Below are 13,394 nucleotides of genomic sequence, written 5' to 3' on the forward strand. Positions count from 1 at the left end.
AGGACAGCCTGCATCTTTTCCAGTGGGACAGAGTAAGAAGAAAATTTTAGAGTCTGAGCCATGATCTTAATTACCAGTATCTTAAGGCATATTCAGAAGACACAAAACCCTATCTACCCAGCATTTCTAAGTCTGAAGAGTTTGAGCAGCTTGATTTCATAATGTGGAACTTAGGAGCAGCTTTCCTCCCATTTAAAAATGTTAGTCTTAACTTTTACCACCACCGTCACCTCTTTCAGTATAAATTAAGATCAGACAGCATTGGGGTCAAGCACAATGCAGCCTCTAGACTCACTTGTTGAGGGATCACCATCCAGAGACAACCAGCCAAAGGAAGAGCTGGCATTGGAGATATCAGAGAGAGTTCGGCGGGCTAGGACAGCTGGGACTGGAGGCTTAGGGACATCATAGCCATCATCATCATTTTCTGATTCCTCAGGGCCAGTGTTTGTGAGAGCTGCAGCTAAGCTGCCTTCACCTGGAGAAACGGCAGCATGTCAGCCTCTTTTCTGGCCATGCCTCATCTATATCTACTAACACCCTTCAGCATCCAGGGGCACCCATTCACTCATGCATGTACACAACCACTTATGTACTCCAGTCTACACTTACTCAGTGTCTACGAGAGGCCAAATACCATGTGAGGCCTTGTGGGTGGAAATAAAAGAAACAGAAAAGAGTATTCATGCCAAATCTGCAGCTCTGTTGTGGAATGTGTCAGAGGTTATGCTTGCCAAGGTTAATAGCCACCTCTTTGGGGCAAAGATTCGAGTGCTATTTGATGGCACTTGTGACTATGTTTCACTTCAGATCAGCCCAGGGACTCAAGTGTGTGCGGGCTCCCTAAACTTTCAACTCAGGAAGCTTGTCATCATGGGAACTGAGTATGTTCCACCCACACAGACAAGAATTTCACCAATGCAATGGGAATGAAAAAGAGAGCTCCCAGGACTGCACGTCCAGGCCATGTAACATAAATGTCTCCAGGCCTGGGAAGGCAAAAAAGGAACTAGCTGCATGAAAAGGAAATAAAGGGGGGAGGGGCCAGCCTGCCCATGAATTAAAGGTATTTTATCAAAGATTACTGACAATTCTCTTCTTTGGCTAAACTATCACAGTAGCCAAATATTTCAGGCTTATTCCTATGACACATCAACAATTTTTTTTTTTTTTTTTGCGGAACCGGGGATTGAACTTGCCAGGGAAGAGCTTATTCCACTGAGCCATCTCCCCGGCCCACATCAACAACTTTTTAAACAACCAAGAGAGCTACTCACCAAAGGTGCTGTTCTCTGTGACAGCTGGTGTCTGGGACTGAATATTATACATTGCTTCATATGTACAACTATCAATCTGCTGGTCACAATCACCCGCGCTGAACCAGAAGGAAAGCAACACAACGATCTTTAGAAACAGAACTGTCACCTTTGAACTTACTAAAGCTTATCTGCTCACAACTATGCTAGATCCTGATGCTCTGAGGAACACATTCTTCTTGGGCCACTATCACCAATAAATGTTGTAAGACTGCCTCTTGTGACAAGTTATGTGTACATGTACTATGATGGTCACTGTGATGGTGAGAAAACATGAGCAAAATTTCTTACAAGAGATTTAAGCATCGGGGACTAGACATATCTTTCTACTTTAATTCTGGCTACATAACAGTGTGTGCAAGCAGCAAGCCAAACAGGTGGCAGATATCAACTGAACACGCCTGGAAAGGCATGTGGCCCCAAGCTGGGCTGTTGTGAACCTACCATGAACTCTGGGCTGTCTCTGAAGGTCGTTTCAACTCTGGCTTTTGAAGCCCTATTGGCCTAGAAGAGGGAGTCATGTATTCTGTGTCCTCCTCACTCTCACCCGGCTCTCCAGGTGGCAGTTTTGGCACTGGAAGGGGTCTGAAAAATGAGGAATAAAAAATAGAAAGAAACAGGCAACTTCAAAACAGACACAATTCAAATTCAGCACAGCAAAACACATACCTCCTAGGAACTATTACCTATTTCTATTAACCAAGAAAGGTAACTAAAAAAAGCCACATCAACTAAAATCCCACTTTCAGCTAATCAAACGTATGATAATTTATGCTTGAAATGTGTTGCCCTGGGGTCAGAACCTGATGCCACCCGGTCCCAACCTCCAAGTCAGTTTCATCACAGGTCCCAATTTAAGAGCTGATATCTCAGTTTGTCTATCATTAGGTTTGAAGGAGAAACAGCAGCTAGCTTTCTGATAGTACACAAAGACTACAGACCAAATACTATTACAAAATCTACCTATGGTTTCAAAGAACAAGTGGCTGGCAAGTTAGCTCAGTGGTTTAAGCACCTGTGTAGGCAAGCACAGGGACTGGGGTTCAATCCCTGGCACCACATGGCGTGCTGGCCCTGCCCCTGGCACTGAGCCAGCCACAGAGACCAGGTATGGTGGTGCATGTCTGTGATTCCAATGCTAGGCAAGCTGAGATGGGAGGATCACTACGAGCCCAAGCTGCATAGTGAGGCCCTGTACCAAATACATTAAAAAAACAAGAAACTAACAGGATCAAAGACCATATAATTGTCAAAACCTTTCTTGTACATTTTTTTAAAATTAATTTTATTTATTTATTTATGTGCGTGTGTGTGGCCAGCTCAGCCCACCAGGGGGCGGGGCTGGCTGGCATGTGGTGCTGGGGGATTGAACCGCGGTCCGTGTGCTTTGCTAAGCTTGTTCTAAGTAGGTGCTTTAGACCACTGAGCCATCTCACCAGCCCCATCGTACATTCTTATTAAAGTATAAAATACTTCTTTCCTTAATATTTTTTACAAGAAAAATCTAAAATAAAAATAGTAATTTTTGTAAACAGGTGGATCACCATGAGTCCAATCTAATAATGAGATCCTGAACACCCTGTGGACCGTTCCCAGTTCAATCCCCGGTTCTGAAAAAAAACCAAAACAAAACAAGACCCTTCCCTAAAATACAAAAAAGAAGTAATTTTCTTTGTAATACTTCTGGGGACCGGGGAGATGGCTCAGTAGAATAAGCGCTTCCTTGGCAAGCGCAAGGGTCTGAGTTTAATCCCCAGTTCCGCAGAAAACAAACAAACAAACAAGAAACAACTTCTGAAACTAGAGCCCAGCATTCAAACTCCTGCTGCAGGTTATTTTTTTGTTCCACCATGTTGGGGACCTAACCTGGGTGCATGCCAGACAAGCACTATACAACATGTTAGGGATGTCTTCAGCCCTGTCCTTTGAAAGCTTCTGAAACAATACTTCTCCCACCTGCCCTATAAAGGAGACCATATATCAATGAATTGTAAAAGAAACACACACAGATTGTTTTCTGGATGTGAATTTCTGAGAGTTTCGCCTCCTTTCTTCTTACTGCCTCTCTGCATTTACTTATGTTTTGTTTTCTTAAGTATAAAAGCAATGCATGCTTAGTATAAAGCTGTTGCAGAAACTCAACAGAGAACACAGCAGTCCTCTGTAGCTCCCTTGAGTTTACTTCTCATGACTTTTCTTTCTGTGAGGTGGAGCTTTTGCTATGTGCCCAAGCTAGCCTTAAATCCCTAGGTTCAACCAACCCTCTCACCTTAGCCTCCTAAGTAGGTAGGACTAGTGCCCAGCTTAGACAGTACAGTCAGTACTGAAAAGCTGCTTATGTCTAGGCAAATACTCATTTAAGATTTATGCAATGCATGCTGAAACTATGAGGTAGAAATGTAGTATCTCACAGATGATTTGCTTTGAAATATATCAAACAAGCAAGACAAACTGATAAAATGGAAATACAGGCAGTATCTGATAAAACAGTATAACAAAATACTAATAGTGGAATCCATAGGATGAGTACACAAGTGTTCAACTTTATGTCTGTAATTTTCAGAGGAAAACAATTCAAATTAAGCAAAAACACCAAGTATCAGTAAAGATTCTTTCTTTGTTTTTTTTCTTTCTTTAATGTATTTGGTATAGGTCTCAGTACATAGCTCAGACTCTGTTGTTAGCCTCCCCAGCACTAGGATTACAGGCGTGTGTCACCACGCCAGGTCTTGGTGGCCGGCTCAGCATGCCCAGGGGCAGGGCCGGAACATCAAATCCAAACCCTGTCCCAGCCCTTGGCTAAGCAGGCGCTTAGTCCACTGAACTATCACTGGTCCTAAGGTACTTTTTTTTTTTTTTTGTGGAACCGGGGATTGAACTCAGGCCCCTGCATTTGCCAGGCAAGCAATTATTCTACTGAGCTATCTCCCCCGCCCTCCTAAGATACTTCCTTAGATAGATGCAGAAATAAAACGTGTGTTCAGCTCTTTGGAGTGTTAATTCAAATTCTGTTTCTAAGAATTTGCCCTAGGGAAACAATCAAGGATAGTCACTATAGCATTATTTATAATACTGAAAAAAATAACCTATAATATCAAACAACAATGTACTAGCTAAGTTTTTTTTTTTTTTTGTTGAGACAGGTTCTTGGTACAGGCTGGCCTTGAAGTCAGGGTACTTACTCTTCCTGCCTCAGCCTTCCAAGAGCTTGGATTACAGGTGTGCACCACCATGCCCAGCTTGGAACAGTATTTTTACAATGTTCAGAGAAACCAATATCTACACATGAGGTATTCAGTAAAAACATCTTTTTTGTTTGTTTTTCAAGGTAGCTCAAGGGATCGAGCTCCTTGAGCTTGTCAGGCAGGTGTTTATGCCACTGAGATATATTCTCAGCCCCAGTAAAAAACATCTTTTTTAAAACATGTGAGTGGGCTGGGGAGACAGCTCAGCAGAATAAGCGCTTTCCTGGCAAACACAGGTCCTGAGTTCAATCCCCAGTACCACAAAAATAAATAAATAAATAAAAGCATGTAATGAGGCTACGTATAGTGGTGCTTGCCTGTAATTAAAATACTTAGGAGGCTGAGTAGAAGGGTAGAAAGTTGGTGATAAAGCAAGTTCAAAGCCAGCCTGGTATACATAGTAAGACCCTGTCTCACTGGTGTAATGGCATAGGCCTATAATCCTAGTACTCAGGAGGCTGGGTAGCAGGATCACCATGAATTCAAAGCCAGCCTGGGCTACATAGTTAGATCAAGGTCAGCTTGAACTACATAGGAGACTCTTTCTCAAATATCCAACCAAAAAAGAAAAACATCAATCTATCAATAAAGATAAAGTATACTATAACCAAGGATGTACACTGGAATTTCTAGGATACTGCCAAAAGAACAGAAAGGATGACAGGTATAACAGAAATACTTCAATTCAAAAACAGTGTAGCCAGATAGCTCAGCAGACTAACGCATCTGCTTAAGCAGGCGCAGGGACCAGTGTTCAGACCCCAGGGTGCTGGCTCTACCCCCTGGGGTGTGCAGAGATGGTGACTGAGACTGGGCATGGAGGGACACACGCCTGTAATCCCAGTTCTGTGAGGCTGAAAACAGGAGGATCACTATGAGTCCAATCTGTGTAGTGAGACCCTGTACTAAATACATTTTTAAAAAAGGTGTAAAAACAGAAAAAAATGAACCCAGAAAAGATTGGGAAAAAATGGGGAAAAGAGTGGGACAAATGATTCAATTTCTTCAAGATAAAGAATGCCAGATTGGATTTATAAGGCAAAATCTCTTCCAGGTACAAGCTGCTTATAAGAGATATGCCTTCAGTATGTGGACAGAGAAAAGTTGAAAGTAGCCATTTTAATATAAGAGCAAGCAGACAAGGTAAACAAGAAGTAGAACTCTAGGGCCAGGGACACAGCTCAGAGGCACAGCAGCTGCCGGGCAAGTGCGAGGCCCTGAATCCAATTCCCAGTAACATCTCCCCCAAAGAAGTAGAACTACAGCGTATATCTCATGACAACACAAAAGCATACAATTAACTTAGTATCAATAATTTAGATTTTTATTATCTTAACTATACAGGATAAATATACATAGAAGAGAAAGTATAGAATTAAAAAGAGAAACTCAGAGCAGAACTTGACACAGTTCTCTCAGTTCTCTGATAGAACAGGTAAGTTTTTAAAAATTTGAGACAATGGGGGCCAGGGAGATAGCTCAGTAGATTAAGCGCTTGCCTGGCAAGTGCAAGGGCCTGAGTTCAATCCCTGGTTCCACAAATAAATAAATAAATAAAATTATGGGGGAAAAAAAGAAAATTAAAAAAAAATTGAGACAGAAGATATGAACCAAATGATAAATCTGACATCACTGATATATATATAGTATGCAAGCGCAACTGCAGGACACATTATCCACCCCCATCCCAACTTCGTTTTTTGAGACAGGATCTTGCTATGTAGTACCAGCTGGCCTTGAACTCATGGTAATCCTCCTGCCTCAGCCTCTTAAGTGCTGGGATTACAGATGTGTCTCACTGCACCTGACCAGAACACATATTTTTATGAGATGAACATACTACATATTACTGGATTTTACCATAAACTTGTGAATAAAAAATATTTTATTTTGCAGTGGTGCAATCTAGGTGACTGAGGCAGAAAAACAGAACGTTTGAGTCCAGCCTCGGCAACTTTGTGACTTCACAAGACCCTGTTTCAAACTGAAAGTGAGGGGAGTAAGCTAGGGATGTAGCTCAGTGCAAAGGCCCTGGGTTCAATCCCAAGTGCAAGAAAACAACAACGAACAAAAATAATTCAATGAAGCCAGAAAGTGGTCATAGGATAACCAGAAAAATCTTCAAATGTCTGAATCAGGCACTTCATAAATAACTCATCAAATAAATCATAAATAAAAAAGAACACAGTTTAAGTAAATGATAACGAAAATATGACATATCAAAAATTTTCAATGCAGCTATGTACCTGTTATGGACTGGTATTTGTGTACCCCTGAAATCCTATGCTGAAGCTCTAATCCCCAGCTTAGTTATATTTGGAGCTAGAACCACGCATAGGAGATATTAGGCTAAGGCTGGATGGGGCCACAGGGTGACATCCTGACAGGACAGGACTCGTGTCCTTATAAGAATAGAGCTGGAGTGCGCTCTCATTCTCCTGCACACACAGTCACCAGAAGCAGCTACCCAAACGCCAGGAAAAGGGCCTAGAAGCTGGCCTTGCTGGCACCCTGCTCTCAGACTTCTGGCCTCTACACTGTGAAGAATCAATTACCCCCAGTGTGTGGTGGTCTGGTATGGCAGGTAAAGTACACTGAGAGACCGTCCATCTTATGATACTAGAAAAATAGCAAATTAAATCTAAACAAAGCTGGAAGAGTAAGAAGAGATAGCAATTAAACAGAAAGCAAATACCCAGGAAGAATAAAAATCACAAAGCGAAAATTACTTTTTTGGGATTAATAAACTTGACAAGTTCCAACAAGAGTGATTTATATACATGTAGAGAGACAAGAACAGAAGGAAAGCCTTCAAAATATAAAACACCTCCTACACGGTGCAACACAGATCAACCTTTATTGTCTTCTTTATACTTTTCTTAGTTTCCTATATTGTCTATAAATCAAGTACTTAGAAGTACCAACTTCAGTAATGAAACACAACTTTAATGAACTTACCTGGCAGCCAGAGAATAAATGGCACCGGCAGATGAAGAAGGTTTGATTTTGGGGTGCTCGCACTCTGGACCTGCTAATGGACTGTTACTCATATTCTGGAAAGGAAAGGAAAGACGAGTGTTGAACAGAGCCCACCACTTAGGAGGCTGAGGCAGGAGGATTACCATGAGTTCAAGGCCAGCTGGTACTACATAGCAAGGTCCTGTCCATGGCTCCTCTTAAGCGAGTCAAAACCAAAAAAATACTGGCACTGACACAGACCTCACTCAGTGCTACCCCCAAGCTATCACAACTGACAAAAGCACTGCTGCTTCCAGGCTCTGAAAAATTTTTAAACTTAAGGTCTGGAAGACAGAGATCTAGAAAGAGCCAAGGAAATGGGGCCTTTTGTTTAAATACTGGAGAACTCTGAGCAAATTAGTTATTTACACAAATATCATTTATAGCTTAAATAATCTATACTCAAAATGGTAGCTACTATCACCAAAAAGTCAGCCACACTTTGCCACTCACTCATTCGACTGCTTAGCCACATAGACACCACTTATATGGAAATATCCACCTGTGCCCTAACACTCAAGCTCACCCTTCCAATTCTACTTCTCCCTCAGATTTCCAACTGTTTGTCAATTCTGTCAAAGGTTTATTTCAAATTCAAATGTCCCTTGATAGCTAGATTCAAATGTTCAGAATATATGTATGGGTTTCTCACACCCTCCTCCCCACTGCTTTTAGGTCTTAAATCTGTTCTGTATTCTCTAAAAGCTCCACTTACCTAGCAGCCCACCTCTGCTGAGACAAGGCCTCTTCCTCTTGATTACATGGCACTAGCTATGCTACATCCCTCTGTTATTTCTCAAACTCTCCTAATCTCAGTTCCTTTTCCTCTACTTCAGATAAGCATGGTTCACTCTCCCTACTGTTTCTGGCCTTTACTCAGAGTTGTACCCCACATCTTCCTGTACTGCCCACCCTAACTCCAGCTCTCTTTAGTGCTTCTCCACAGCACTTGTCACTGAGAGGAATCTATGTATTGTACTAACTTGCTTACTTTCCATCATCCTCCTACTAAGAGTGTAAGCTTTATGAAGGCAAGAATTTTGTTATGTGCACAACTAAACTGACAAAAGGAGAAATCTTCTCCCATTCCCAGTCTTTTCCTGTCTTTTTTCAATCTATTTTTTACATTACTATTAAATTTTTTAATTCATTAACTGAAAACCTTCACTCACAATTTCCTACCAAATAAATTCAAATTTGGGGCTGAAGAGACAGCTTAGTGGTCTAAGCATCTGCCTAGCAAGCTCAAAGACCTGAGTTCAATCCTGGGTGTGCTGTGCTGGCCCCCAAACTGGGCATGGTAGCATGTGCCTATAATCCCAGTGCTGGGGAGGCTGAGACAGGAAGATCACTATGAGTCTGAACTGTGTAGCAAGACTCTGTACCAAATAAATAAAATAAATTCGCATTTGGAGGTGATAATCTAGTATGACTGATCCTTTCTTTTTTAGACAGGGTCTTGCTGTGCAGTTCAGGCTGGCCTTGAGCTCACTTTGTAGCCAGGCTGATCTCAAATTCACAATGATCCTCCTGCCTCAGTCTCCCAGAGCTGGGATTATAGGCATACACCCCTACACCCAGCATGACTGCTCCTTTCTTCTCCTCTGGTATAAAAAAAAAATTCCTTGCTCTACTCATCATTCCATAACACACCTTAGGGACTCTGTCAACATGGCTGTACTCTATCTTAAAACTGCATATGGACTGTAACACTCCCATGAGTTAGGCATGTAACAAGTATTTTGTGATCTTGGTTCCTATAATGGACAAAATCCTGGGGGCCGGGGAGATGGCTCAGTAAGATAAGTGCTTGACTGGCAAATGCAAGGATCTGAGTTCAATTCCCGGTTCTGAAAAATAAATAAATAAATAAATAAATAAACAAAATCCCTTGTATCTACTTTTCAAACAATTACTAAGATTCAGGTGCCTTTTTTCTTAGAACTCCTCACAACTGCTATAACTGCAATTCCTTTTTCCTTTTTTTTTTTTAATTAATTAATTTATTTATTTTGTGTGTGTGTGTGTGTGTGTGTGGCCAGCTCAGCCCACCAGGGGGCAGGGCCGGCTGGCATGTGGTGCTGGGGGATTGAACCGCGGTCCCGGTGCTTTGCATAGCTTAGTTTGTTCTAAGTAGGTGCTTTAGACCACTGAGCCATCTCACCAGCCCCTGCAATTCCTTTTTCTAAAACACAAAATTTCTACTTATATGACTTAAGGCACTTATACAGGACACTTACTGATATACAACTGCCTTATCTGTCCTGTTAACATACCTTTCCCCCCAGCATTTTGGATGGAATCTAGGGCCTTGTGCGTCTTATGCAAGCACTTTAAAACTGAGATAAAGATACATCCTCAGACTCACATATAGTCTTCTTGAGATCTGAAGATTCTGTTACTTACCTCTGAATTCTGTACAAAACTTGACCTGTAAAATGTCACCCACAAATGTGTTACTGGGCTAATTTCAAAATCAGAACTCACCATAGAGGTATCCAGACTGAATGTGCTTCCAAGCCTAGCCACATCTGCTCTCGGCTCCGTTTGTGAGAGCAATGAAAATGGAAGTGAGTGCCGATTGGTTAATTCTCTTCCAGTCCAGGGGTCACTGGAGCTTGGAGTAACTACTGGTACTTTGGGGATTGGCCGGGGCAACCATGAGTCTCCCAGGCGGCTAGAGGGTACAGGGGGCAATTTGTCTCTGGATGGACAATCGCCTGGTGTACAAGGCAGGGGGCGTCTCTGAGGTCGGGTTTCTGCTCCAATAGCATATGGCCGTTCTGGAGGGGGTGGAGGTGGAAGATCTCGAAGCGTAGGTGGTATTGGCAACGGTTTGTCTTTATGAAGGGAGGCAGAAGCAGCCTGTGAAAGATAAAGCCAATCTATCAAAACCCACTAATGTGTAACAAAGAAACACAAAACTGAAGAAATGGATAATAGTGTACCTTAGGGGCAGTTCCTAGACCAGAAGCACTTGGAGGAACAGACACACGCTGTTGCAGAAGGTCAAGCCGAGGTGGTACTGGAGGAAGGGAAGCTTGTGGGGCCATTGAGAATGGAGAAGGGGGTCGTTCCACCTAGCATCAACAAGTTTTAACTGGTTACTCTTGTTAAGAAACTGCTATCTTTCAGATCCTTTTAAGGCCAGGCCCAGCAAATACTATGTAAAACCTGAGCAGTATGTCAGATTTGGCAACTAAGGGCCACACAAAACTCTAAAATTTCTTCCAGAGTCTTTAAACTATTTTTATGTCACCATAAGAGGGCACTGTCAATTCCAGAAATATCAAGCAGATAGCAACTTTCAAGCAGATGTATCCAGACAGACAAGACTACAAAAAGCTCCCTAGCTTACAATTAAAAAAAGAAAAGAAAAAAGAAAGAAAACAACCTATTACCATTTTTAGTGTCTTCATCTTTGGAAAGAAAAAGATACTTTCTTTTTTTTAGAAAAAGATATTTTCAAGCTTAAAAAATAGAAACACAGGGCAGGCAAGATAAGCACAGCAGACTAAGGGTCTGCTTAGGCCAGCGCAGGGTCTAGGGTTTGATCTCCTGCACCGCATGCATGCCGGTCCTGCCCCCGGGTGTGCTGAGCCAGCCACGGAGACTGGGCGTGGTGGCGCACACCTGTAATCCCAGTGCTGGGAAGGCTGAAAATAAGAGGATCACTATGAGTCCAAGCTGCATAGTAAGACCCTGTACCAAACAGAGAGAGAAGAGAGAGAAGAGAAAGAGGAGAGAGGAGAGGAGAGGAGAGGAGAGGAGAGGAGAGGAGAGAGAGAGAGAGAGAGAGAGAGAGAGAGAGAGAGAGAGAGAACGTTAGGCATGTAAAAAGAAAGGAGTAGATGTTAACCTCTGAACAAGTTAACTAGGAGAATGTTTGGGAAGCGGAATAAATAAAGGAAATAAATCAATAATAAATTCTCTTGGGTTATTGGGATAGAGATTTGTAAGAGGGAAATGATCAATGATAACACTAAAAAAGCACCCTGAGTCCTTCATAAGAAATGAGTTACTTCAAAGGATTTATATTTTCTGAGAATTTGCATTATAGAACTGAGGCACCCAATTAGAAGGATTCTTTTTTTTTTCCCTTTGGCTGGCTCAGGCTGCCTTAAGGGAGGGTCTGGTGTGGCATGTGGTGCTGGGGACTGAACTGAAGTCCCTTGTCCCTGACTGATTTTGCTCAAGAAGGTGCTTTAGACAACGGAGCCAGCTGGCCAGCCCCAGGAACCCCATTAGAAGAAACAATACATGTATAACGTTTTTCATTTCCCTGCCGCCCATCACAGGGTGAGGAAGACATAAGCTTGCTGCAATAAGCTGTCAGGTGATGCATGAACCTGGAAACAGTATGTCCCCTAAGGAGGGTTTAAATAAATTACTGAATAATGAAGTAACAACACATACAGGCAGTTGTGTTTTCTATTTGAGTTTCTATATAGCTAGGTGGATAGTGTTCATTTTCTTTTAAATGCTTATACTGGAGGGGAAACGGGGGGGGGGGGTGGGGAGGGATAAAAAAGGGAAAAAAATAGAAAAAAGGAAACAAAGCTTTTGTAAATAAAGAGGAGGAAAGAGGGTGTCTTAGTTACTCTTCTCTCGTTGCTGGGACAAATACCCAACAGCCAAATAGAAGGAAGGAAAGGTTTATTTGGCTCACAGTTACTGGAGGTTTCGGTCTATACTCAGCTGGCTCCAAGGCAGCCTGGCATATGGCAGAGAGCAACCTCTCTTGGAGGCAGCAAAGAGCAAGAGCGCAAAAGGAGTAGCAGTAGCTCAAGCAGCTAGCTTCTCTCCTCTCCTTACACTGAAATGCAAATTACCTGCCCTAGGGCAGGTGCAGCATCCACACCCACAATAATCAATCATAAACTCCAGAAGTCACCCCAAGACTGCATGAGGCTTTGGGGTAACAACTATACACAAACCATAACAGAGAGATTGAAGGGGGAGGGGAATGGGAAAAAAATAAGCAAGATATGTACAAATTCCTTATGGTGAATGTGATCATTATGTATATCTAACATGTACCAATAAAATTCATTTTAAAAATAAATTATGTGCATAAAACAAAAAATGCCTGTGTACCACTAAAAAGAGTATGTAACCCCCCAATTTTTTCCCTTTTGTTTTGGAGACAGAATATCATTATATAGTTCAGGTTGGCACTGAACTTACTATGTCATCTTTCTTGGCTTTGAACTAAGGGTGATCCTTCTGCCTCAGCCTGCAAGACCTGGGATTATAGGAGAGCAAGAATTATAGGTGTGCATGACCACGCCCAGCTCATCATCCAACAATTTTGAACAGTGGTCACTGTCTCCTTTGAGCTCAAGTGTCTCTCCTGCATCTATACTTTCTTTCCACACAGAATTAGTAGCCCCCTAAGAACCTTGACTGAGACTTACGGTCCTACACAGTGCTACATGTGGAGCTATTTAGCTAGGCAATAAACAACCATCTTGCGAGAGTAACATTTCAACTGTAAAAAACTAATATTCCACAAAGATGAAGCTTTCAACTTGTCTTCAGAAACAATAATCTTAGTCTTCCACGGCCATCAAGCCCAAGGGGGCCCTACCAGTGGGCTGCATCAAGCTCAGGACCTTCACATGCCAGGCAGGCAATGTGCCACTGAGCATTATCTCTGGCCCCCAGCTCTTTCATCTTTAAGACAGGGACTAGCTGTCCCAGACTAGCCTTGAATTTGTGATTCTTCTGATTAAGGCCCCCAAGTAGTGGGAATTATAGGTATGCACCACTGTACCTGGCTTTAATTTTCTTTTTTTAAATTGTATTTATTTAT

At 42.2% G+C, this 13,394-nt stretch overlaps 1 protein-coding gene across 3 annotated transcripts in view; it reads right to left on the minus strand.

The window, feature by feature from the left end:
- The window catches only part of Cbl (Cbl proto-oncogene), an 84,305-nt gene that overhangs the window by 1,915 nt on the left and 68,996 nt on the right, over positions 1-13,394 (minus strand). For all 3 annotated transcript variants that reach the window (XM_004636411.2, XM_023721073.1, XM_023721074.1), the window contains 6 exons: positions 10,528-10,659; positions 10,067-10,444; positions 7,520-7,614; positions 1,761-1,901; positions 1,278-1,375; positions 296-478 (listed from right to left, as the gene is read on the minus strand). In XM_004636411.2, coding sequence (XP_004636468.1) covers positions 296-478; positions 1,278-1,375; positions 1,761-1,901; positions 7,520-7,614; positions 10,067-10,444; positions 10,528-10,659 — 1,027 coding nt within the window. The remainder of the gene's footprint in view (positions 1-295; positions 479-1,277; positions 1,376-1,760; positions 1,902-7,519; positions 7,615-10,066; positions 10,445-10,527; positions 10,660-13,394) is intronic.

This window comes from Octodon degus, unplaced genomic scaffold, assembly GCF_000260255.1.
Source record: "Octodon degus isolate 3935 unplaced genomic scaffold, OctDeg1.0 scaffold00080, whole genome shotgun sequence".
NCBI classification, from domain to species: Eukaryota; Metazoa; Chordata; class Mammalia; order Rodentia; family Octodontidae; genus Octodon; species Octodon degus.